General features: G+C 43.2%; 2 protein-coding genes across 2 annotated transcripts; one reads left to right on the top strand and one right to left on the bottom strand.

Moving 5' to 3' along the window:
• Positions 1–509: 509 nt before the first annotated feature.
• On the bottom strand, positions 510–12,888 carry ATP5PB (ATP synthase peripheral stalk-membrane subunit b). The gene is made up of 7 exons (XM_002927477.4): positions 12,735–12,888; positions 12,423–12,459; positions 9,327–9,472; positions 7,409–7,572; positions 6,879–7,004; positions 1,784–1,963; positions 510–754 (listed from the first exon to the last, which is right to left on the bottom strand). The coding sequence occupies exons 1-7, from the start codon at positions 12,772–12,774 to the stop codon at positions 677–679; spliced, it is 771 nt and encodes a 256-aa protein (XP_002927523.1). The 5' UTR covers positions 12,775–12,888; the 3' UTR covers positions 510–676.
• A 59-nt stretch (positions 12,889–12,947) lies between these two features.
• WDR77 (WD repeat domain 77) lies at positions 12,948–21,823 on the top strand. The gene is made up of 10 exons (XM_002927478.4): positions 12,948–13,250; positions 13,507–13,692; positions 14,802–14,943; positions 15,234–15,283; positions 17,648–17,718; positions 17,849–17,903; positions 18,372–18,443; positions 18,995–19,103; positions 19,639–19,707; positions 20,334–21,823. The coding sequence occupies exons 1-10, from the start codon at positions 13,136–13,138 to the stop codon at positions 20,491–20,493; spliced, it is 1,029 nt and encodes a 342-aa protein (XP_002927524.1). The 5' UTR covers positions 12,948–13,135; the 3' UTR covers positions 20,494–21,823.
• The last annotated feature ends 5,649 nt before the right edge of the window (positions 21,824–27,472 follow it).

Genomic DNA, 27,472 nt, shown 5'->3' with positions numbered 1-27,472 from the left:
CTTTGTGTACAAGTACATCCTTATAAGTATGGGAGAATTAAATGGAGACAAACCTATGGAAGGGCAGAATTTTCTGACTTATCTGCTGGACTCTTTAGGGTAATTTTATGACACCCTGGGTCTGCAATATTTTCTACAGACATACTACTAAAATAATAAAGCCAATGATGTGATTTGATACATATTTCCTTTAGTTATTTTAAAAATAATGAAAAGCTTTAAAATTTCCTATAACTTGTCAGTTAGCCAGAAACAGCTTATCACTAGATTATCAGTTCAATGACATCTGATTTTTACCTATATGATAAATATTAAAATACTTCAGAATATTATGCAACCTGAAAAACCTAGTTTCAACTATCACTTATGAAGGACGACGGCAGAAGTACTTACAAATTTAAACTGTAACTTGGTAATCGTTAGTCAGCCAACCAAGTTTACTAAAAGCAAACTGCTCATTCGAAAGTTATCATGGAACTCAAACTAGAGCAAGAAGGATGAAAAACATCTTGTTGGCCAACAGACTGTTTTAATTCTCTGACCATATGAAACAAACTTTTCATTTGTAAGAAAGGTTACATGTAATTTCAGTAGACAGCAATACAGAAAGATTTTGTCACATGGACTAGTTTCTCTAGTCAATTGCTTTTCGCTGTCTCCACCGGGATAGACGCATTTACAGAACTGGCTGTGCTTGAGCCTTCTTTGCAAGCAGCTTTAGATCTGCAATGCACTTGGCAATTGTCTCCTTTTCCTGTGATACGGAAAGAGAAATCTGGTTAGACCCCTTCAAATCACAGAAATAGGTATAAATACTGTAATTCTAAAGGACAGCTCCTACAAGATCTTGAGGTTCCTACAGAATCTCAAGATGACATGACAGACTACTAGGCATTTTTTATGTACCGTAGGGGGATGCAATTTATTCTAAGCAAATCCAGGACATTAGTTAAAATCTCCAGGCTCATAGCTTTTATGAGCGACATTTACATAGAATTTGAAGCCAGGCACTCCTGTAACCATATGTCACTAATGTTAGCTTGTACAGCTAACAGCTGCTTGAAAAATAGCAACCTAACAAACATTAATAACACAGAAATGTTAAGAATAAAAATAATTTTGTCTCTTTTCTTTAGTGTTTTCCCTCTTATTTATGTTGTTTTTATGTAAAAGACAATCTACTGAAAAAAAATTCATTAAATGTTGGCAGACCCTGTTCTTCTAGTCCTTGATGGTTATACAGAAAATGATCAGAAATGCCCACATACTGTATATAATTGGGAAAGAAGAAATCAAGTCATAATAAAAAAAAATAATATAAACTTTAAAAAGGAAAACAAATTTGGGTAAATAATAAAAAACATTTCTTTTCTGTTCACGACCAATGAAGTAAGCGGCTGGGAAGAGGAAATGAAGTAGAGATAACGGAATTAGGGAATGAAGGGACTCAGAAATGGCTTCATCCAGTCTGTTGCAGAAAGAAATTAACTACGTTGGTTAGCATTTCCCGGGTGTTGGAGCTTGAACACAAGTGTGCCACCATCGGTGTTCTCAACTATCTGCCACTGTCTCTGACAGCGAGAGACCCTTTGGTGACCAAATTCTGAGGAAGAGGAAAGCCACCAGGGTCGTTGTGCAGCGTCCTCCAGGTTACCACTACCCAAAACAATGAACCAGGGCGACCCCAGCGTCTCTAGGCTAAAGATTCCTATCCTAACAGGGCAGCAGCTGAAGCCCATAAGAGAAACCAATACAACTCCAGAAGTTTCAGAACACCACGCACCTGCTGTGCAGAGATGCTCTGCACCACGTGCTTCTCCACCCAGTTTATCATGTGGTCTTGTTCCTTCCGACGCATCATGTTCTGCACAGAGATGTGATAGTCCAGGCGATTCTTCACCTCCCTGTGCACTCTGTGCAGCCGTTCCCGGTAAGTAAGCTCCAGTGCCATGGCAATGTTATTCTGAAGCAAAATTAAGAATTGATGAAAAACTGCAGAGCTGAAGGACCACTTCCACTCTGTAGATTCTGCCGGTTAGAATACTCCACCACTTTCTTGTATTTTATGCAAATTATTTTACTTAATACGAATAGGTAAGAGACGAATGTGGTAAATAAGTTCTAATAGAGTATGGTAAAAATATACTTAAAAGTACATACAGTAAGTTTCCTCCAGTCTGCCCACAGGCCACCATCGTCCTGTATTTCTTGTATTCCCTCCCAGAAACATTCAATAAACAAAATACAGGTATAGACAGGCATGCACACAATACACGCACACATCACTTTTACTAATTATGACATCTAGACCCACCATGATTTTAAGTTACACTGAATTCTACTATACTGGTGTCCCATAATCCAGAGTTTATTTAACTAAGCTCTATTAATACATTAGATTGCTTCCAAGTTTTTCTACCAGAAATAATGCTGCATCTGTTGTATATGTCTTTGTACATCTGTTGTATATGTCTTTGCCCTTATGTGTAAATACTTGTTGTAAATGGGGTGCCTGGGTGGCTCAGTTGGTTAAGCATCGGCCTTTGGCTCAGGTCATGATCCCCGGATGGATGCCCCACATCTGGCTCCCTGCTCAGCGGGGAGTCTGCTTCTCCCTCTGTTCCCCCCCGCCCCATGCTCACTCGCTCTCTGAAATAAAATCTTTAAAATAAGTAAGTTAAAAAAACTTGCTGTAATAATAACATGTTGAGTACCTACTATATTCTAAAAACTGTGTGTCAATTCAATTAAGTCTTATCATCATACCAAGGGACAGTTGCTATTTTATATCCATTTTATAGCAAAGAAACGGAAGCAGAAGCTAAGGAATTTGTCCAACGTTACAGAGCTAATAAACTGTGAAGCCAAGATCCAAATACAAGGAGCCAGGCTGTGAAGCCCACGCTCTTGAACCGTGATTACTACTGTCACGGTCCAAATGAAGGTGCATACTTCATTCTCTACCAGCAACACGAATGCCTATCACTCCAAACCCTGACCAATGGTCCTTATAAAACCTTTTACTCTCTGTTCTCATAAGCAGAAAAATAGTAATTTTAATGACATTATCTAAGAATATTTACATATTCAGAAACAATTTAATTTATTTATGAATGGTCTGTGTCCTAAGCCTAGTTTTCTACTGGGATGTTGGTCTCTCCTTAGGTAACTAACTACCCTTTTGTGTCACATGGAACACACATTTCTTCCCAGTCTGTCGCTTTGTTTACGCTCATTTTTACAAGTAAAACTTTCATGAGATCAATTTAACAACTTTTCCACTTACAGCTTCTCGATTTAAAAAAAAATTTTTCTTCCTCTTCCAAGTTTTTATTTAAATTCCAGTTAACAGACAGTGTAGTATTAGTTTCAGGTGTAGAATATAGTGATTCAACTCTTCCATACAATGCCCAGTGCTCATCACAGCCAAGTGCACCCTTTAATTCCCGTCACTTATTCACCCATCCTCCCCCCCACCTCCCCTCTGGTAACCATCAGTCTGTTCTCTATAGTTAAGAGTCTGTTTCTCGGTTTGCCTCTCTTTTTTCCCCCATGTTCATTTGTTTTGTTTTTTAAATTCCATGAGTGAAACCATACGGTATTTGTCTTTCTCTGACTTATTTCATTTAGCATAATACTCTCTAGCTCCATCCATGTTGCTGCAAATGGCAAGGTTTCATTTTTCTGCTGGACCAGCAACACTTTATCGTGCGTGCGAGCGTGTGTATACATTCCACCTCTTCTTGAGCCACGAAATTTTTAAAAGTTGAGGTGTAACTTAAAATTTTTATAAACTGAGATATACTTTCAGGTGTTTAACACAGATTTGATATTTCATATACATTCTGAAACGACCACCACATTAAGTCTAGTTAATATCTGTCACCATACATAAGTTTCTTTCTAGATTTTGTTATCTTTATTAGAAAGGACTGTCAACTCCAAAGGTATTTTTTTGTGTTCTCTTTTTCCACTTTATGGCTTCATTTTTATGAAGATCTTTAATTAGTTTGAAATTTATTTTAGTAGAAAGTGAAAGGTAGGACACCAACCCTCTGTCTACGTAGATGCCCACTTCTCTCCCCTCTACAACGGAATTGCCATGTCTACACTGCCTTAGCGTTTAGCTCGATCTCTAGATCTTCACCGCTGTGCCACCCTGACTTTCTACTCATGCGCTGCACTATCCTATTTACAACTCCTTATAATCTTTTAACGGGTTTTCGTATTTGGCAGGACTGTTCCTCATTACTTTTTCCCAAAATATTCCTGGATGTTCTTTTTTTTTTTAAACTAAAAATCAATTTGTCCAAGTTCCAATATCCCCTCCCTCCAGGCTATTAAGTATTTTCCTTCTAGGAATGTGTTAAATGTAGACATTAAAGTAGGGAGAACTGATGTCTTTATAACACTGAGTCTTCCAATCTAAGAACAAGGTTCTTAGACCCTTACACCTCACAAGCATTGCATGTTTTCTGAAGTAAAAACTTTGCACATTTCTAGTGAAGTTTACTCAAGGCATCTTTTCCTAGACAGTTTACCCTCTTCCAGTGTATTTTCTAACTGACTGCTATTTGTATATGGAAGGGTACTGATTTTGGTTATTAGATAATAATGGTATACCCAGACACCCGACTGAACTTGGTTATTATTTTAATAACTATGTTGACTCTTAGGTTTTCTAGTTATATAATCAGGTAACCTTCAAATTATGGTAACTGCTTTTTCTTATTCCTTTCTCTTCTCGAATCCAGCTACTATCTCCAGAATAATATCGAATTAATAAGTGACAGGGATGTTGTTATCTGCTAGTCTGTAATGAGAATCCCTACAGGTTTGCCTGTTAAAGAGATATTAATCTCAAGTGGCCCTTAATACCTCTAAGTACGTTTCTTTAGTCCATTCACCCTCCTGGTCTTCTTCCCCCTAAATCTCTAGCATCTCCTTGACTACTTTCACTCCCATTACTTCCCCAAAATAGCCCTTACCAAGGTTACCAAGAACTTCCATATTGCTAAATCCATGGAAAATTCTTAGGCCCTTTACTTCTTGACCATAACTAGGATGACTACACATTGGAACTGTCCTTGTTTTCACCGGTTTTTCCCCACCATGTTCTAGTCTTAGAATTTTAAGTACCACCTGTCAGCTTATGACTCCCGAATCTCCAGCCTGGAATTCTGGAATTCTCCCCGTAAATTCCAGACTCATATATCCAATGGTCTTTACCTAACAATTCTACTTGGCTAACCTGTAGGCATTTCAAACCAATGCTACAAGACCAAAGGCTATTTGCAACAAGGCAATCACAGTAACCCTTCAAAAGTCAAGTGAGATCGTATTACTTCTCTGCTTAAAGCCTCAATGACTTTCTTATTCAGAGGACAGATCAGAGTCCACAGAGACACCTATAAGACTTGACCCAGTCTAGCCCCTAACCACTCTCTACTTTGATTTCTTTTCTTACCCATTCTGCTTCAACTACACTGGTCTCCTTACTAGTCCTTGACTACACCAAATAAGCTTCCAGGTTTAGGGCCCTTGCGATTTTTCTTCCCTCTGCTACAATACTATTTCCCCACAAGTCCATGTAGCCTGCACCAACATTTCTTCAGGTGTCTGTTCAAGTAAGACATTTAGAGGCCTTTCTAGACTGCCCAATAAAAGTAACTCCCTTCTTTTAAAATCTCTTTTCCTTTGCTAGTTTGTTGTTCTACACAGCATTTATTACCACTGACATTCCTACCTGCTCAATTATTTTCTTCTGTCCTTCTCTCAACCCCAGGCTAGAAGGCAGACTCCATGAAGGCAGACTTTCTTTTATTCCCAAATGCCTGCCTTGACCAGAGTTTCCATTCAGGAAGAGCTCAATCAGTAGTCATTAAATTTTTCATAAATAAGTAAAAACGTAAAGACTGCCATCTAATTCTTATTAAAGAGCTACATCTTCGAAAGTCAGATTTTGTGTGTATATATCATGTATGAGGAAGCACTCTCTGGTTGGAAACCTAAATATGTATATAAAGAGGTTTTAAAGTTTCCTGAGGTTTTTAAACATTTATGTGCTTAAGAATCTTTAGGGATCAGTTTTTAAAAATATAGATTCTTAGATAGCCCCTAACAGAGGTTCTGACTGCACAAGTCTTGGACTGGGTCCATAAACCTGCACCAAAGAGGAGTGATACATATGGTACTAAGACCACACTAAGAAATACTGGCCTAGATCTTTACTATTTCAGATACTTTACCTTGGCATCTCATTTTTCATTTCATACGTGCTTCTGTGACATAAAATTTCAATATAAGGGCATCTCACTGTGAATATCAGGCAGAAAGCAGGGGCTCAAAGTAAATAACAATGTGACTGTTAAAACAAAAATACTTGAGCATATTCCTACAAATGTTTCAGAAACGAAGTATTTTAGAATCTAATGATGCCTTGACCATGGTAGAAAGCTTTACAGCTATTTAAATGTGCTTTGTGAATTGAAACATAAGGTCTCAGACTTCCTCGTAACCAGTATGTCAAGTAAGAGCTCCTCACAGCAGGCATATATGAACCGCGCAGCACGTATTTCACCTATGGCCTTAGACAGTGAATACCATTGTTTAGTCAGTTACAATTTAATGACTACTTTCCTTCTCTGTGGATCCAAAATATGTTCTTTTGTAACTTTTACTCTAATTTTAGAGGAACTATTTATCCACTTGATAGATATTAAGTATCTAAATAGCTGTAATTGCCAAGCCCCACCCGAATCTCTTTTCTAAATAAAATATGCTCAACATATTCAACCATTCCTCATAAAATTCTAATTTTTGTTTTAAATGCACACAAATGAACAACTTTACTTTCCTCAGGACATTCTGAAACCTACCCTCTGGACATCAAAAAGGTAATGGCGTTTCTGAACCAGTGCCTGCTGTGACTTCTCCGTATCAATCGCATCCTGGATCTGTTTGATGGAAGCCTGTTTCACCTCTTCTAGTTGGGCAATTTTTTGCTGCAATTATGATTTTACAACAAAGATCAGCAAAAGCATGAAAGGTAACAAAACAGCTTCATTCTATGCTTCCTCAAAGTTATATTCCTCATTTGTAGAAACACCCATGAAGAAACATATGCACGTACAGGGAGAAATGCACAAATCCTTAAAAATAACTGCTCTTAATTGGTACTCAATATCTTGTTGAATGAACACAAGTATGGAAAAACTGGACAAAGTTTTGTAGATTTAAAAAAGTTTATCTCAAATTAGTAACCAACATTAACACTTATAATTTTAATCATTGTAATTAGATTCATTTCTATGTGCTTGTCGCTTAACATTAACGTCAGAAACATCACTTGATGGTACTGATGCTTTTAATACAGTCTAAAACGAGAAATCAGGCTTACAGTTCTTACCTCATTGAGTTTATCAGCAAATTCTCCAATAGAGGCACCATATTTTTTAACTACATAGACCAGCAACCCTATTACTGATATGGCAGAGAAGGTCTCTGCAGTAATCACATATATTTCTTTGGACAGAAAATATAGGATAAGTCCAGTTCCAAGCACATAGGGTCCTAAAAGAAGGAAAAGTTATTTTATGATGGATAGATATACTATACCCGAAAGTAAAGACAGAAAGTTCTACATATGATTAGTTGAAGATGTTATATGATTTAAAGTAACTGGATTTATAAATAACCCTGCACTCAGGAGCAGTATGGTAGCACTGAAGAAAAAAAAAAAAAAACAAGGATCTGGACTCCAGGAAATCTGACCCTGCAACACAGAAGAAACTGAGCACTATAAATAATCTCTGAGTTTAGTTTCCTCATCTGTAAAATAGGAACAGTACTTTCTTCACAGGGCGGATGAAAAGGACAAATGATGTGTAGAGTGGCTAGCACAACTGTGTAAGCAATTTCTGCAGCAAAATATACTATTTATTGAATGGGAACACTGGTCAGGATAAAATTTATCCACTCCTGCCTAGTTTTACTGAATAGGAACCTGACACTGGAAATAAGCAAGCAAGCAAGCAAACAAAAAATCCTAATAGAAAGTAGTATGTATGTAAATGGATGAATTCGCTATCAGGATTCTCAATTCCTATAGCACCTAGTTATAATGTTTCAAACATAGGTATCTTTTTCTTTAACCAGGCTATGAGTTCTGAAAGGACACAAAACCCTGATGTACATTTCTTTAGGATTTTCTGTTGTGCCTCAGAAGATACTGGCAAGGACAAAGCTGCCCCACAAAGGGCAGTATTTTACAGTGTTTCTGAGCAACACAACTACCAAAGGATGTTACAATGTATTACAAGGATAAAAAGGGTAACAGTCTCAAATGTATTTTACCCCGCTTCCCATAAAAAGTTTCAACAGCTCTTTTTAAAACTTGCTTCCAACATATAAACTTTAAATTTTAACAGAAATTAAAAATTTTACTTGTGAACTTGCAAAAAAGCCTATCGTAGGTAACATTTTTATCTCCTATGGGGAGGTGAGGCCCCTAATGTTTCTTGCAACTTCAGTTATAGAAATGCTATTTTCGGCCACTCCCTGGAGGGTTAAAAAAAAAACAACCTTGGTTTCCAGAGTTCCCTAGTCACAGCAGTAGTTGGAAGAAGAAAGGCAGCAGATGCCGTAAAAGAATACTGAATTGGAGAACCTGGGTTTAAGTCCAACCCAGTCACCAAAGAGAGAATAAATCTCAGCAAATTCTTTATTTTCTAGTTATTCTCGGTAATAAAAAGCTCTTACAGGACTGCTATGGGGATTAAATAATGTAAGTGAAAGCAGACCACATTATAAAAATTAAGGTTTCAGAAGAGCATACGCCTTCTTAAAAGGGAAAAACTGATAAATACGGCCCAATTTCTGTTTTTACTTACATATACAGTTTAATAACCTCTACTGTCTTACCTAGCTTTATTTTAATCCATTGCTCTTTCCATTACCTGACAATATATCATACAGCTCATTTCTTTACTATCTGTCCTATGACAGAACGTGTGTTCCGTGATGGCTGCCACCTCGGCTCGCTACTGTATGCTTAGGAGAGTACCTGGCAAGAGCAGGCATTCAGTGGATGTGGTGTATCAACAAATGCAGACAATGCTATAAAATCAAGTTAATATCCCAACCACATTTACTTCAAAGACAAGTTAGGGCAACCAAATCACAACTGTTCCACTGAATTACTTCCAAAATTTACTTCTGACTTCATTTTTGTGTATATGTGGAAGAGATAAGAGACCTACTAAAATCCTAGCTAAACATAAACTACACCATCTAAACATCCTATCAAATAGTGGACAAATGTTTACCTGTTACGCCAGTTTTAGGATAAAGGAACTGGAAGAATTCTTCGGGGATCAGCCCCAAACGAACTTTTCCTCCATGTTCAGGAAGAGGTGGTAGAGGGGCAAGACTTGGCTGCCCCGTATGGAAGATCCTTGTTGCCTGCAATACCCTATGGGTAGCAATTACACAAAATTAAAGGCTATTCCACAGGTCTTAAAGGTCATCTGTCTAGCACTTTGTATGTTTATTATTAGAATTACAATATATAAGAACGTAGACTTTGCAGCCAGATTATCGGGGTGTAAATCCTAGACCAGCCACTTGACTTTGGGCACGTAGATTAAGCTTTTGTAATCACAGATTTCTCTAGGTAAAATGCGAATAAAGAATATGATTTTATAGGGTTGCTGTGAGGATTTTAGGTAAAGTGCTTCAAATGGTGCTAAGCATACAGTAAAGTTCTATGTAAGCAATTAGCTGTTATATATCCACTGTGTTGCGAGCACCTTGATGGCCAGAACTTTGACCTTTCTGAGTATTCTCTGTGATGGAGTGCTACTAACCACTGTGTGAAACAGGCCTTTTTAGTGTTGGGTAGCTCTAATTATGTTCATCTTTAAAATGAACTGCTGTGTACATACTTGAAACGTCTATCCATTAGCTCTAATTTTACTTTTCTATGTAACATACACAATGCCCGTGTATTTGGGTTGAACATCTCAGTTCTCTCACAATCCTGACGATCCACAAGTTGCTGTCTGGTTCTGTTTACTACAGTGAGATATACAGGACCAAACATAATACTCTAAACACAGCTTCACCAATTCATTCATTCTACAAATATGTACTGAGAACTTGCTAATGCCATTACTGAGCTTGAATTATTGTACGTGGTAAACTATTCTCCTATTCCAACAGCCCAAGACTGCATTTTTAGCAGTTACAGCGTAGTGATATCTCATTAAAATTCTGATGAAATAAAATCCTCTAGTCTTCTTTATATATGCTGTCAAGCTCAGTCTCCTTCAAATTCTCAGTACGTTTTTGCCCCACACACCCCCATTCTACCTCTATCCCTTTACAATGTAGGAGTTTCTATTATTTCATTGATTTTGATTTGACGCTTTTATCTTTTGAAGGTTATTTCTGCCTCCCAATATACTAACTAGCCCACCAACTTTTGTTATTTGAGAATCATACTCACGATTCTTTCATTTAAATCAGGGTTTCTCAACCTCATCACTATAGATATTTTTTATTGCTGTGGAAGGCTGTTCTGTGCACTTCAGAGTGACTAGCAGCATCCCCACGGCCTTTATGCCACTAACTACCACTCAGCATCCTTCCTCCCACCCAGTGGTGACAACCAAAAATGTCTTCAGACATTGCCAAATGTCCCCTGGAGGGCAACACTGTTCCAGGATGAGAACCACTGATTTATTCTTTTTATTTTTATAAAGATTTTTATTTATTTATTTGACAGAGAACACAAGCAGGGGGAGTGGCAGACAGAGGGAGAGGGAGCAGCAGGCTCCCCGCTGAGGAGGGGACCCCGGGATCATGACCCAAGCCGAAGGCAGACGCTTAACCAAATGAGACACCCAGGCGCCCCTTTGTTTTTATATTTTAAGTAGGTGCCATGCCCAATGTGGAGCCCCACATGGGGTTTGAACTCAAGACCCTGAGTCAAGACCTGAGCTGAGATCAAGAGTCGGCTTTTCACAGCAACAGCAAAGAAGCCAGCATGGCTACAGAGTGAGCTAAAAAGAGAATATAAGCAGATAAATTAAGAGGTAGGAGGAGATCAATTCATGTTGGGCCTTCTAGGTTATGGTAACTTTGGATTTTACTTCATTGGGATGAGGAGCTCTGGAGGGTTTTGTTGGGGTGGGGAGTGTGGGGGACTTATGTAATCCCTAAGTCTACTAGGAGAATGGGCTATAATGGGACAAGAATTGAGAGATACAAGCAGACTAGTTAAGAGACTACTGAAATAGACCAGGTGAAAGTTGACGGTGGTTCATACTTCAGTAACAGTGGTAGTGGAAGAGTGGTTTTAAGTCCAGATATAATTTGGAGGAAGAGCCCTGCTGATGTATTAGATATGGAATGTGAAACAAAGAGAAATCAAGTATTTCTTTACATCTTACATATGTAATTATTTTACTTATGACTTCTGTTAAAATTGTTCTGTCTGTATGGAATCTCTTTTCTCTGTTAAGTTGGAAGCAAGTAGCCTCACTTTACTGCACACACAAAAATTAATTATGGATGGATTAAAAGCCATTTTTTTCAAAGCAAAAATAGCTGTCAAATTTTGGCAAGATTTAGGGCTAAGTCTGGAAGCAAAAAGAGAAATTCCGAAGAAAACTAACATGATTTACGAAACATTAAAAACAGATGTCAACACTTAGCACATGCTATATATCGAGTGCTGTTTTTAGAGTTTTACAGGAATTAAGTCTCTTAGTTCTCCTAACCATAATATATTATTATCTCCATTTTGCAGAGGAGGAAACAGGTCACACAGCTTGTAAGTGGAGGAACCAGGTGTAACTCTAGCTTGAGAGTCTTTGCTCTAAACCACTATTCTATAGCTGCCTCCCCTCGGAGACGAAAGCAGGTTAGATTTACTCATTTTTCTATCTTTTGTTATGGAAGTGGCAAGATAAATATTTACTGAAACAATGAATGATTTCTCTGACTCTTATGATCTGACAGTAAAAGTCGAAATCTGGGAGAGAGACTAAAATAACATGCTTCATTATTTTATTTAATAAAACTTGCTTTTAGGTATGCAATCTAGAAACTCCCATTCCGGCCGTGGCAGCTAAATCCAGATGAAGGTCACAAGAGAAAGGGGCGGGGCTTAGAAGACACCAAAACCAGCTTCTAGTTTAGTTAGAACACATCACTTACCCTCTTAGTCTTTGCCATAAGACGGTAAGATAAATATACCCGGAAGTTATAGGTGCACCAGGGTTTGAATGAAGCTTTAAGCCTTTCAAAATTACCTAAAGAAGGGTAATTTCGGGCCTAAAACTAAGAGGGGATTACAGAGAAGTGAAATGAGGTGATAAAACAAGGACGAAAGGAACTATTACACCCCTCTTACTTACCCCGGACCGAGGAGGGCTGCGTTCTTCAGACGGGGGGCTGCACATGAACAAGGCTCAGGTCAGCAAGGTCAAGGTGAAATCTGGTCTGTCCGTTCCTCGGTCCCTGCGGGGCCCGTCCCCTAAGGCCATGCACCCCTCTTTCCAGTCCCCCGAGACCCCCACGCGCGCCCCTTGCGAGCGGCGCAATTCATTCCCCACTCAGGCCCAAGCCTTGCTGCGCCTTTCTACACCCCCTTTCCTCCCCCCCAGTAACCCTAGACGCACTCCTTTGCAATCACTCTGATAGCCCGGACCAGGGTCTAGACGTCTCACCCGCTGCGGCGGCCGCAGAACAAACCACCCGGGACAGCATGGTCAAACAGGGTCCCCGCAGTAGGCTCTGCGTCCCGTTGACCCGGACAAGACTCTCTGTCAGGGGCGGGAGCAAGATGGTCGCTCACAAGTCTCGCGAGAAGAGAACATCGTGCCCTCTGTCCACTAACTTTGCCTCTAGTTCTTTTTCTCGCGATAAGAGGCACTGAGGGCGGAGAGCTTTTTGCCAGAGGGCCGCCGCTGACAGCGGAATGTAACCGTAGAAGCAATTCTCGCGAGATATAGAGTGGCCGTAGCCTGTGGAGAGGGGCGGAGGCCCAGAGGAGTACCACGTGGGGCTGCAGGACTGAATCTCGGGCGGGCGTCCAGTTTGGGTCTAGGTTGGAGCTGGAACCGTGGAGATGAGGAAGGAAACCCCGCCCCCCCTAGTGCCCCCGGCGGTCCGCGAGTGGAACCTTCCCCCTAATGCTCCCGCTTGTATGGAACGGCAGTTGGAGGCTGCGCGGTATCGGTCCGGTGAGCCGAGATCCCGGGCCTGGGAGCTCCTTCACCCTGGCTCGGGATGCCCTTTCCCAGGACGGGCCTTTCCAGCCCGCCCCCGCCCCGCATGCCTTCCTGACCCCTGCCTCGCGTCGCTTAGTTCAGTCCCCACCCTTGCCCCGGGTTCCTGAGCTCAGATCCAGACTCGGCCCGCGTGCTCTTCGTTCACTGCGGTCACCATGGAGACGAGCCCTTCCACTCCTCCCGCGCTGACAGCTTGTACTTCCTTTAGATGGGGCGCTCCTGCTCGGGGCCTCCAGCCTGAGTGGCCGCTGCTGGGCTGGCTCCCTCTGGCTGTTCAAGGACCCTTGTGCCGCCCCCAACGAAGGCTTCTGCTCCGCCGGAGTCCAGACGGAGGCCGGAGTGGCTGACCTCACTTGGGTTGGGGACAGAGGTATCCTAGTGGCTTCCGATTCAGGTGAGTCACTTTCTCCACAACCCCACAAGTGGAATGGGGGATGGGATACAGATCGGGCCGGGTTCAATCTTTTATGTCCCATACTCAGTGCTTGGGGGAGCTTGAGGGTGTTGGCCGGAAGGAGAGCTCTTGTGTAGCGGGAAGATACCTTTCCGTGATTCTAAATTGCCTGGTGGGAATTTCTAACAAAATTAAGAAGTGAATTAGAACCATTTTTCTTCCCTATTATCTTCCCAGTATCCCCCCTCAACCCAGACCAAGGATAATCTTGATCTTAAAGATGATGCTTAAGTCAGTCTGTGCTGTCTCTTTCCATTTCCTTCCATTTTCTTCTTTTTAAATGTCTTCATTCTGCTTTGTTTTGAAAGTCAGGTTCAGCAATGGAGTCTTTGGAGTTAAAAAAAAAATCAGCATTTGGATATTGGTAGGCGTTGCATGGAAGGATAAAAGTGGGACATTATCATAGAACATTGCGTCAAAAACTGGGGATGTGCTGTATGGTGACTAATATAACAAAATAAAAATTATTAAAAAATTTTAAAAAAAAGTGGGACATTAAAGACTGAGCCTCTGTGATGGTTGAGCCTGAGCACTACATACTCAAGACAACTTTTGCGGGGGTTCTCTGTACTTAACCAGTCACTGTGCAGGACATTCAGTTATTCACAACATTTGTAAAGAAGCTGTAATACGTTTATTTAAATTGTTCAACAAATACTAATGTCCAAGCAATTGGGAAGATTTAACCACACTGGACTGTGTGCTACAGAGATTATGGAGACTTTATCCTTGTCTCTTGGGACTTATTTTCCAGTGTTTTCTCATGGAAGCAGATAATGGATTTTGCCAGTCATTCCATCTTTCCCTGTCTTTCTAGAAGCTTTCCCTGCTTAATTGTCTGGACTGTTATTAAGAAAAGAGTAATGCCAGCATAAAACCAGATGTCTTGGAAACTAGCTAAATCCCGTAGTGATAATGGATTTTGCTTTTATAGTAATAGCTTACTTTGTTAGTTTAGTGACCGTGGACTCAGTTGAATCCTAGAAGTGAATTACTGTCTTGGTGTAATCTACACTCATTTCCCTCAAACTTCTCCCCACTCCCAACAGGTGCTGTTGAATTGTGGGAGCTGGATGAGAACGAGACACTCATTGTCAGCAAGTTCTGCAAGTATGAGCATGATGACATTGTGTCTACGGTCAGTGTCCTGAGCTCCGGCGCACAAGCGGTCAGCGGTAGCAAAGACTTCTGGTGGGTCCTTGTGCTCACTGTTCCTGCCTTTTAGACCCCTTTTGGGTGTCTTTACTATCCTGTTAGCTTCGTTGAGTAACATTTTGGGGGTACTGTAATAACACAGTGATTAATTATGACATGTCTATAACATTTCCGTAGAGATATTACAGTCCATTGTGAATAGGCCTCAGCAGAAGCCCAGTAGGCAATGACATAGGACGTGTCAGTTAAAGGAAGTTCGTATTTGAGCTTGTTTTATGTAGATACTGTAGGTCAAAATTAAGGATCTGTTTCCTTTTGCTTCTTAGCATCAAGGTTTGGGACCTTGCCCAGCAGATGGTACTGAGTTCATACCGGGGTGAGTGCACATTCTCTTTAGTCCTGGCCTTACCTGTTTTCTTTTTATTCTCCCCTTGGTCACTTTGAACTTTGGATATCAGGGGCAGCAGTTCCTTGCCCTTCTGCCTGATAGTTTTCTTCCAAAACTATAGTCAGGCCCCAATATCTATCCGTTGCCTTTTCTTAATTTCCCTATTTCCGGTAATGGCCTCACCATCTTCTTGGCCACATGAGACTCCAGCTCTCAGTCCTTTTCCACCCCTCCTGCTTCCTCACTATCAGTGGGTCCCCGAGTTCTTTGGAGTCTTTTTCCACTTGGTCAGTGATTTCCCTTTCCTTTCTGATGCTCCCTTTTGCTTTCAGGTTTTACTCCTCACAGATGGTGGCACTGACCTCATCTGTCCTTCTGCAGTCCCTCATCTGTCGTGGTTTGTGTGGCTTGTGGGTTAATATCCCATTTTCTTGTCATGGCATTCAAGCCCTTCTGTCACTCCCCCTTCAAACATACTGCTCTAATTAAAACCAATCATAGCAGATCCTTGACATTGTCCGAGAATAAACCCTGAGACTTGTGAATCTCGAACTTTTGAGTATTCACCTCCATAAAATTTCTATTTTTCTGGTGAAAGCCATCACTTTCTATTAATGTTACTTTTTTTTTTTTTTTTAACTCATTTTCATCAATAGTGGTAGCAGCTGACTTCATTCTGGGAGCCATTCTTCATGATGATAATGCTTGGAGCATTAATGTGTGTGTGGCTAAGAGGCGTAGATGCTGGGTGATGACCTGGTTCAGTCGATGGCTTAATGCCATTCCCTGCCAATTCTAACTGCAAAGTGTATGATTCACAAATGTGCCAAAGCAAAAATCCCAAATTCATAAAGATCTTGGACCTTCAGGGTCCAAGACCTGTAAATGGTTAAACAATGTTAAAATACCAATATGGAGCCTACCACACATGTGTTTTGTTTCTTAGGCCTATGAGGGTTCTCCTGGTCTGCTCTAACTCTTTCAGTACTTCCTTCATTCATCTTTTCTCATTAGTTCTTTGTATTTCTGTCTAATCCCCCCCTCACTGAACTGCAGATCCCTTGAGGGCAGGGGAGCCACTTATTCTTTATCTTTTGTATTTTCCCATGGTGCTTGTCTCTGAGCTTTGCTTTCAAGTGAGCAATCAATTCCTTTTCATCGGGCTGGCTTTCCATGAAAGGCGGTTTGATTATATGCTCCTGTCTTGGGCAGAGCCTTATTCAGACTATCTCAGGTAGTCTATTTGAAATACCTTTAAAGTATATGGTTTCCACAGCCTGTAATTAACATATAGCAGTGATCTTCAAAGTTTTTAGCACGTAGGCCTCCTGAAAAATTTTCCAAAAACTACCCTCTCACACATTTTTTAAATTGGCATCTAGTTTAAGTTTAAATAGTTGCAAAGGAGGTACTTTCTGGCCATATCATTATTGTGCACTGGATTTGCAGGTTAAGCCCCTTTAATCTCTGCAAAATGTCTACCAAATAACCTAACTGGCTAAAAACTAACCTGCATTGTTAAGCCAGCTGGCCAAGTTAGACTTAACTTTCTATCAGAAAAAGTCTGACTTCATTTTTAAGTTCAGTTCAACTTGTCAGATGTGTCCTTATGACAACCATCTGTCATAGTTTTCAAAATTTTCATTGTTAAGAGGAAACACAGATAAGTCCCAGAATTACTCTAGCACTTGTGGTGTGTTGTGGTTTGTGGTAGGATGAAACAAGGCCAGCCCCTGCACGGAATTTTACCCAGACGCTCTTTCTTTTGCTGTTTGGCTCTTGGAGAAAAGCCCCTTTGGTTTAATACCTTAGAGTTTCACACACCTGGGCATTGTACCAGGGTGCGATGTGGGGTGGGTGAGAGGTGCGCGTCCCTTTCACAACTGGGAGAAGGGGAATGTGAAAGCCGAGGCAGGAAAGGGGCACTGGGAGACTGGCAGCTTCTCAGTTCGATTTAAGGAAAGAGAACTTTGGAAAAGTTTATTCCCTGAAATGTGTCAGTATCCAGACCTCCCTTGAAAGTGTCTGTATGTTATCTGGAGGTGTGTGTGTACTATCGTATGAAAATTGCTCCTCTGGGATGTAAATCCCTTTGTTCTTCTTGCTCAGCCCCTAATTTTTCTTTCCTTGTCTTCACTAATTCATTTTCTTCCCCAAGCCTTTTTAGGTTTTAGAACTCCATCAACATTTTCTCTTAGGTTTTGTCTAATCCAAAATCTCTCACAAGATTTGTTAAATTGTATCATGAGATAAGGCCCGTTTCTCACACCTCCCTTAGTAGTACCTGGGCTGCGTGGTAGTAATGCCTCCAGCTTCTGCTCTGTCATACTTCCCTTTCTCTCTCCTTCACAGCTCACTCCGGGCAGGTCACCTGTGTCGCGGCCTCCCCCCACAAGGATTCCATGTTCCTTTCATGCAGTGAGGTGAGATGCAGCCTGTCCTTCCCTCCCCACTTCCTAGCCGCACTCGAACCCTCTGGCCACAAGTCTGGTGGAGACTTGGCCAGCAGCTGCTTTTTGGATTGTGAAGCTGTTGTTCTGCTCCTTCTTCTAGGACAACAGAATTTTACTCTGGGATACCCGCTGTCCCAAGCCAGCATCACAGATGGGTGAGTCTGAGAGCCAGTGGTGGGAGGGTGGTACTAGGAACCCACCTGGAAGAGGCTTCCTTGGCCAGAGACAGAGGCAGAGTCACCAGAGGTTCAGTCAGTGTGACATAAGGGATATAATCACTTCTTTCCCCACTGAGGCTCTGTTGATTCCATTTTGTGCATTGGGCACCAAGAGGAAGGGTGGGTTCGTGGGTGGCTGATTTACTTTACGTTTTTGGGATGGGTGGACAAAGGGGCCAGAATTGTTGCCTTCATGCTTTATGCCTGAAACCTGCCTTTGACTCGTGTCCAGAAAGGGCAGGAGCCCGAAGGCTAAATGAGGGTATGAGGGTCAAGGGCAAGGACACGGCTGCCTTAGTAGGGTTTGGGAAGGGGAATAAAGGTGCTTCTGCGACTTTGTTTGAGAAGCTCCTTCCCAGAGTTGGGCTCTGAGTCTCGTTTCAGATCCCTCCTCTCTCTTTGCAGGCTGCACTGCCTCTGGCTACCTTCCTACCTCCCTGGCTTGGCATCCTCAGCAGAGCGAAGTCTTTGTCTTCGGTAAGGCAGCCTGTCCCACAGCATTTGACCCTGGGAAGGGGGAGGATGAGAGCACTCTGACCCCGTCATGCACACGGCTCTAGCTGCTCGGTCTCAGCAGCGCACTTGGGTGTTGTGTGATTACGCCCGTGGGAAGGTGGGATGATCAAAAGTGGTTTTAGTTTGGCTTTGGAGAGCATGATGACTTTTTAGATCTGATTCCTGATTGTTTGCTCCAGCTCCTGTATTCCGGGCATGGCCGGAAGTGAGTGAACCACAAAACAAGTGGATTGCTGTATAGGGAATTCGGTTGTAGGGTAGGGCTAGCTCCCGTGCTCTCAGAGCCATGATACTGTACATGTGGTGACGTAGTTTGTGGTTAAAATAATAACTACCTCGTTCGTTACTTTTCACGACCACCAGTGAGTAATTGTCCCTACCTGACAGAAGAAGAAACTGATGCTCAGAGTGGTTCGCTCATGTAAGGTTGAGGAGCTAGCATTCAAATCCAGGTCTGGCTGACTCCAGGGCCATGTTCTGATCCACTGTGATGGGCTTCCTCTTTTCTCTAGGTGATGAGAGTGGAACCGTGTCCCTTGTGGACACCAAGAGTGCCAGGTGTGCGCTCAGCTCAACTGTGCACTCCCAGTGTGTCACTGGGCTGGTGTTCTCCCCACACAGGTACTGTCCTTTGTCCCCGGGGGCCTGATGGGTATGAATGGGACCGTGCTGGGGCGTGCTGATGCTTGCAGAGCATTAGCTGATTAGGCCATTCCGTAAAGCAGACAGTGCTCTAGCTGAGGTTTCAGAATGCTCATGATCTCTGAAGACCACAGTCCTTTTTTGGGTAGTATGGTTCTGTCTGCACAGGGCTAAGATAAGGTCCTGTTCCTGCTCAACACCCAGAATGATTAATATTGTGGGCTTCTGAGACTGCGTGGTTGGGAAATTTCTGCGTTCTTGCTAAAACTGCAGGGAGGAACCAGATGGGGTTGTTGATTGCCAGGCTGCTTGTCCACCCTGGTTTGCTCCATTTCCCTCCTCTTGCCCTGGAACTTGTAATGTGGACTTGAGCAGTAGCCAGACCTTAACCCGAAGTGGGGATCAGGCCACCTCCTCTAGGTCACTGTAGGGTGGGGGGGTGGGGGCTACACCAGGCAGGATTCATCATGGGATCATGGCTTTACCTGTCATAACCCTCCCCTTGCTCTCCTAGCACCCCTTTCCTGGCCTCTGTCAGTGAGGACTGCTCACTTGCTGTGCTGGACTCAGGCCTTTCGGAGGTGTAAGTGTGAAGTGGGGTTCTGTAATCAGGGATTGGGGAGAAGAGCTGTGGGTGGCTGGGTCCTTCTGCCTTCACTGAAGTGCACTGACTGCACCGTCTCACTCAAGGGGGCCGGGTGGTGGGAGCAGGCTGGCACTGACTGTCTCCCTGCTCCTGGGACCGACTCACAACCAGCTCTGTCCCTGGTAAAGGAGGGCTGTGGTGGTAGGTGGGATTTCCGTCTGGTGATCCAGCTCTCTCCAGAAAGGGACAGTCTACCTTTTTCACGTAAAGAGCACATATGTGAAATGCGACCTGCTGTGGGGTGAAAGGCCGCAAACACCGTACCGGAATTAATGCTTCCTTCTTACTGACAGAGCCGTGATTTGCTCTGCGATCCTGGCCCATATTACCACCCTTGCTCTAGCCACCATTTCTTTATGAAATGAGGGCACTGGACCGAATGATTGATGAAGTGCTCTGTGGCTAACTGCACTGCTGTCGTGGTGACAAGGCCACCCATACGGTGAAGTTTGTGTCACACATCCAAAAAGGTGCCCTGGTTGTGTTGGAGTGTCTCTCTTCTCCAAGTCCACTTTTTCCCCTTGTCTCTCACCATGCCCATACTTCCCTTTTTTCTCTTCTAGGTTTAGAAGCCGAGCCCACAGAGACTTTGTGAGAGATGCTACTTGGTCCCCGCTCAATCACTCCCTCCTTACCACGGTGGGCTGGGACCATCAGGTCACCCACCACATCCTGCCTGCAGAGCCTCTCCCAGCCCTGGGACCTAAGAGCGTTGCTGAGTAGAGTGGATTTAAGACAAAAAGCAAATCCCCCATGAGTATCCACTCCCTCTGCCCCTGCCCTCTCCGTCTGTGAGACCACACAGGAGCCTTATACAGTATGTTGGTACGCCAGATCTGGGCAGTTAATAGGCATTGTCTCTCGGCCTGAGGGAGGCTGGATTCCGGGATCCTGTAGTCATAGGGAAGAAAAACTTTCTTAAAATTGGATGTGTATGTGTGTCTGAGTGTGTGTGTAGATACATAATTTTTGGTGGTGGGAGGGAATTAAAGAAATCCATCTTACATCTTTCCTAAGCCCTCCCCCCACCAAAAAAAAAAAAAAAGCTCACAAAAGGGTTTTATGCTTCCTGTGTAAGCTGTGCATGAGGAATTGGCCAGACTGGATGAGGTGTGGGATGTGGGCATCCCTGGATTCTTGGAAGCAGCTTATATACCACTCATGGAGATAGGAGCAACTTTATTTTTTATAGAACTTAATCTGCCTTTCTACGGCAATGCTTACATTCACAAAAATCCTGCCCAGCTCACCTCGAGGTAAAGCCAGGACACTCCTCATAGTTTTCCACATCTTTGCCATTAAACTGAGTCAAAAATCCATTTTCTGGCTGAATAAAATTTTGGCTGGTGCCTGTGTAACGCTCACCCCCCTGCCCATGGAATTGTACATGTGGAAGATGAGTGTTTTCCTGTCATAGATCCCATGGGAAAAGGTTGGGGGATGATGGAGAGCGTAAAGGCATTTTAGTTAAGTTAAAAACTGACATAGACTTGCGAGAAGCGTCTGCCATGTTTTCCACCGGAAAACAGCTTGGGGCCTGACCTCTCCTGGCTTCTGGACCCCTTTCTCTGGATATAGGAAGTCTGACTGCTGTTTTTGTGGACTCTGAAGATTTTAAAGTACAGCATCAGAGAATCAGAAATACTAGTTGGTAAAATAAAAAGCTTAGGCTTCGGCCTGTCTTTTGAAGCGTGTGTTATGTGCAGTTAGACATATCTCACTTACGCGAGTCATCAGGGTGTCAGTCATAGCCCAGTATTTGTGTGTATGTGCTTCCTCAGCCCCTCGGAGTAGCTAGTTGGGACTTAAATATTGGGTTACTTGGGTTGGTGGACTGGTTACTGCCAGAAGTCATGGTCAATTACTGATTATGAAACTAAGTACAATTATGTACTTTGGTGCTTTGCAAGTTTAGCTCAGCTAAAATCACATGAAACTAGGACAATTTGAAGGAATATGGACAAAATATTTGTGAGTAAAGCTTCCATGCTTCACCTTTGCCAAACATGAGCTCTGTCATCACAATAACCCAGAGTAAAAACATTGGAATTTGTAGTCATGTGATTATTGGGTTTGGGGTAAGATGGGAAGAAAGCCTCCACTGTTCCTAACCATAACTACTTAGAAGGTAATTGGGTGGGTGGGCAGAAATGCTGAAGTTCTTCCCAGAGATAAACTTCACAAAGTTGTGATGGCTTAGAGAAAGGAGGGGTGAGGTGGGCAGGAACCAAATTTGCCTAGCGCTTTTCCTCCTGAACTCAGGAATGGTGGAGAGGAAAGCAGTGGAGACGAGAACCCAAGGAAATGTCTGTCTGATTCAAGGTGGTTAAAATGACAGCAAAGAAGGAAAACCCAGTTTTTGAAAAACCACATTATCTTATTGTAAAAAAAAAATTGGTTTGGATTCAGGTCTGTGCCGTTGAGGGTAATCACATCTATTAACGATTGCCATTAAGACGTTGGCAAATCTGATCAAAATCACCATCCCAGGTAGGAATGACTGTCCCAGTTTGGGTCAGATGTGTATGTTACAGTGAGCAAAGAAGGTGGTTTAGAACAGAAGGTGACTCCTCAGTGAGAAATGTGATAGCCCGCGTGGTTCAGTAAGTCCTGGACGAGAGGAGAGTTTCAGGAGTGTGAGCATGGACTTACAGGTGACGGTTGGGAACGGTCTCGTTTTACTTGGCTTAAAGCTACAGGCATTTATATTGCATTTAATTTCACTGGTTCAGATGTCTAATGCTGGGGTCCGTCCATTTCCCCGTCTTCACTGTTCTCATTCGGAAGCCCCTCCTGACCCCCTGTAGTCCACTGCTGATCTGCATATCACCACGGTTATAGGTGGCTCGCCTTCTCGGGAGTGCCCGGAGCCACGTGCTGATGGAGGCTCGGTGTGGTTTCAGGTGGCACCAGACATTGCTCTGATTCCCAAGCTGTCTCCTGCCCCACAGGGCAGCAGGAGGCCAGTTCTTTAGTAGCTGTACAGGCATTACTTGCTGACTCACCATCACATTATAGCAGCAAAAGCAAATAGTACTATCTTTATTAATTTATTAAATTATTCTTTTTTGAATTGCCTCCATTTTTAAACAATATCTTTGAAATTAGGGATGTGAGGAAAGTACAATATTTTTAAAATCCTTATGCACAACCAAAAATCATCTCATACCAAATATTGGGAAACACTGCTCTACCCTATTAGGGTTTTTTGTTTTGTTTTGTTTTTTTAATTTTTAATTTTAAGTAAACACACTACATGTGGGGCCCAAATTCACAACCATGAAGTCAGGAGTGGCACGCTGTACCAACTGAGCCAGGCAGGCAACCCTATCCCATTCATTTTAAAGATGTAAAATGGTAAAGATCCTTCAAGTTTGCGCCAATCTAGTCAACACTCTTTGGGCTCTTAGATTCAACCAATTGATTTTGTTCAAGTCATACGTGTCCAGTTTATCCACACAAGTATCACGAAAGATTTGGCCGAACGCTTTGTTAAAACCAAGGTATTTCAGCTCCGTGATCTTGCCTTCATCTAGTTGAGTATCGTAAAATATGGGAGGGGGTGCACTGCTGTAGGCGTTTCTTCAGTAAGCCAACTAAAAGACATTTGTAAATGTCTTCTCACTCGTGAGAACAGGCTAAGCACTAGGGAGGAGTATTTTCAAGTATCCGGGTGGGTGTGTAAAATGTACAACAATGGTGGTATTTTTTGAGAGCAAGCACTCAAGGATCGAGAGCAGACAGCGTGACACGGCACAGTGACTTTGAACATGACCCTCATTCAGCGTTTACTGTTCATCATCTATACACATGGAGTCGTAGTTACCATCCCTGGCGTGGTCATCGCTGAATGAAGCAGAGGTCACTCCGGGGCATCCCTTGTTACGTTGTGGTGTTCTCTTCATCCTCCGTCTTCCTGAGGCATGGAGGGGGTAGGTCTGAGATCCAGCCTTACCCACTGCAGCAGAATAGGATCCCAGAGGACTGACCCAGGTGCAGATGAAGGCGGCTCAGATTGGCAGGCAGATTTAGCTCTGTCCTGGAGGCAGCATTAAGAACGAGTGCTTCTGGGGGCGCCTGGGTGGCACAGCGGTTAAGCGTCTGCCTTCGGCTCAGGGCGTGATCCCGGCGTTGTGGGATCGAGCCCCACATCAGGCTCCTCTGCTATGAGCCTGCTTCTTTCTCTCCCACTCCCCCTGCTTGTGTTCCCTCTCTCGCTAGCTGTCTCTATGTCAAATAAATAAAATCTTTAAAAAAAAAAAAAAAAGAACGAGTGCTTCCGGTAGGAGTTAGGATAGAAAGGCACAAACCTAGTGGGAAAGCTCAGTGATATGGAATCTGGGGGACAGGAGCACATGTGAGGGGAGGCTTAGAAGTAGAGAAAGGCAGGCATTCATTCAAGGGGGGGGTCTTAAAAGATAGCCAGCAGGGCCCCAGGTGTCTGGTAAGACTGAGTCAGGACCCAGGCCCTGGGGAACCACTGTAGTGCCTATAGTTTACGGAACAGGAAGAGAAATGAAGGCAGAGACCTGTTAACAAGAATTAGGTGACTCAGGCTAGGAATTGGGAAGTAAGAGCATGGTCATTAGTGTTAGAAACCACACCAGGGGTAACGTAACCAGTGGTTCAAGTCATTGCCCGGCCTGATCCGGTGTTGCCCTCAGGAGGCTTAATTATTGCCTGATTTAGGTTACTCAGCCCAAGGAATGGAGCATGGCATTGACACGTAGGTGGCCCCAGCAATGGTGCAGGGTAAGAACTGGATCTCAAGTCTGTTTAGCAACGAAACTCATGTTTTCCCCATTGCTCCTATCCAAGAAAGATGAGAGACATGTCCTTCTTCAAGAGGGAGACCTACACTAGCTCTGTTCACTAGATCAATCTGTTCACTAGACTAGAAGCTCTGTGAGAGCAGACACTGTCTTGTTCACCATTGTATCCAGAGTGCCTAGCAGGGCCCAGCACATGCTCAGTGAATATTAACTGAATATTTAAAGGAAGATGAAGATGAATGAACAAATGCAGACACAGTCTCTTTTAGGTGGGTTATGCCATCAGGCGTGCCTAGAGTTCTACTGAAACATCCTTTGCCTAAACATTCTATACCATTTAATGTTTTTGTTCCATGGTATCCAAGCCATCTTCTGATTTAAAAAAAAGTGATTTTCTGGTTTCTTCATACTGGAAGGGATGCAAATTCAACCACTGGTCGTTGTATTTCCCTGTGTCATTTATTATATTGACATCTGGTTAGTACCTCCGTGACATGGGGATTAGGTGATCTCTCAGTCTCTGAGAAAATGGGCGGCATCCGATTTCTGGTCCTCCATGATTGAGATTCAGACCCTGAAATATGGGACCTACTCATGATCTGAGATCCTCTGTAGCAGGAAGAGAAAACTGATGGATCATAAAAGCTTCTGGCTACAGATCTTTTTTATCATTCATATTGTTGTTGTATTTTTATAAAACATTGGCTCTCAAGTCTCCAGAATTATATTCCTTATGTTCCTTAGGGTCATAACACATTCTCAGCACTGGCTCATATACTGGCTCAAACATTATTCACTCACACGAAGATTCAGATTTTTTTCTTAAGAAATTGAGAGATCAGGACGCCTGGGTGGCTCAATCAGTTAAGTGTCTGCCTTCGGCTCAGGTCATGATCCCAGGGTCCTGGGATCCAGTCCTGCATTGGGTTCCTGCTCAGGGGGAGCCTGCTTCTTCTTCTGCCTGCCACTCTCCCTGCTTGTGCTCTTTCTTTCTCTCTGTCTCTCTGACAAAGAAAGAGAGAGAGCGAAAGAAAGAGAGGAAGGAAGGAAAGGAGAAAGCAAGAAAGCCAAAGAAAGAAAGAAAGAAAGAAAGAGAAATAAAAGAAGGAAAGAAAGAAAGACAGATGGAGGGAGGGAGGGAGGGAGAGAGAGAAAGGAAAGAAAGTTAGGAAGAAAGAAGAAAGAAAGAAAGAAAGAAAGAAAGAAAGAAAGAAAGAAAGAAAAGAGAGGGATGGAGGGAGGGAGGAGAGGGAGGGAGGGAGAGAGAAAAGAAAGAAAGGAAAGAAAAAAGAAAGAAAGAAAGAAAGAAAGAAAGAAAAAGAAAGAAAGAAAGAAAGGAAGGAAGGAAGGAAGGAAGGAAGAAAAGAAAGGGGGAGAGACGTCGAGGGATCTTCCAACATGGGACCTATTTCACTCCATGGCAACCATTAGCGGCTACTTGGAGTGGTGTCCCTGTTCATACCGATCTCTATTGTCTCTCAACCAAGAGGCTTCAGGTTAGTTGGTGTCTATCACTGGGCTTGAACTGTTGTTCTAATAAAGTGGACAGTGAGCTATTATATTGTGTCCATTTCACCCATGTACGTTACCTGCCTGGCACGTGTCAGCACATGAATTTGAGAACCCCACTCTGCGGGGCAACTCTTTTGGCGTCCTTAGTAACAGCTACCATTCACTGAGCCCTTATTACATGCCAAGTCCTGAACGAACAGTCTTTCATACATTATCTTTTTTTTTTTTTAAAGATTTTATTTATTTATTCGACAGAGATAGAGACAGCCAGCGAGAGAGGGAACACAAGCACGGTGAGTGGGAGAGAAGAAGCAGGCTCATAGCGGAGGAGCCTTGATGTGGGGCTCGATCCCACAACGCCGGGATCACGCCCTGAGCCGAAGGCAGGCGCCCAACCGCTGTGCCACCCAGGCGCCCCCATACATTATCTTTTTAATTCCTATAAAACCTTATGAGGTGAGTATGAGCTGTGATCTCCATTTTACAAGAGTGGAAGCTGAAGCTCGAAGATCTAAGTCATGTCCACGATTATAAAACTTCTCACTGATGACACTGAGATTCAAACCTTAGCCTGCCTAGGTCCAAAGCCGGGACTTTTAAACTTTATATCACACCACTTCCCTAACCAATAATCTGATAACAGTAGAACTACTGCCTCCACACAGTGTTTACTCCTCCATGGGGGGCAAATCCAAGAACAGGGCTGAGCACAGCCCTGCCCTCACCATGGCCCTTGGCGGACACCCACTGGGTGCCAGTGTCAGACCGAGCTATCGCTTTGTTGGCTCTGAGAGCTACAGTTCTGCTGGAGAGGGAGGGTGGGAGGCACTGGGGTCACTGTGACTCGGGCAGCAGCCCATTAATCACTGGCCCTGGTTTTGTGTGTGTGTGGCTGGGCTATGCCAGTGCTGTCCCAGAGCTGTCCCAGAACTCCTATAAAGGGGCTCGCGCCCTAGCCTCGCTGCTCTCAGACCTCTGAGATGGGCAGGCTGTTGCTGTGGATTGGTGAGTGTGGCAGGTCCCACCCCCCACAACGTCACTCAGTCCAGGAGATTCTGGGCTTCCTACGTTTGTCACCTCTCGAGTGCTTGAGAAGCAGCCAGGAACTTGGGGGCTGGATTAGGTGAGTTGGGACGGGACATAGTGAAGGGCCAGAAGGGCCCAGGCAGGAGTGATCTGAGCTGTGGTCCTCCAATCCAGTTACCCATTAAATATCTCTATGCCCAGTTCCACCTTGGACTGGTGGTATCAGAATCTCTAGGGGAGGAGCCAGAACATCACTACTTTTTATACTTGCAGCCAGGGTGAGAACCACTGGCCTAGAGCTTTTGCTGGGACTTCGAAGTCATCATTGTCCCCATGCTAAGCATGCGTGTACCCACGTGGTGTTTGTTGGGGGTAAATAGGGGCTTCAATAG

Source organism: Ailuropoda melanoleuca, chromosome 2 (assembly GCF_002007445.2).
Source record: "Ailuropoda melanoleuca isolate Jingjing chromosome 2, ASM200744v2, whole genome shotgun sequence".
In the NCBI taxonomy this organism is placed as follows: Eukaryota; Metazoa; Chordata; class Mammalia; order Carnivora; family Ursidae; genus Ailuropoda; species Ailuropoda melanoleuca.
The sequence above is the reverse complement of the archived record's forward strand: the minus strand, read 5'-3'. Positions and strand labels throughout refer to the sequence as shown.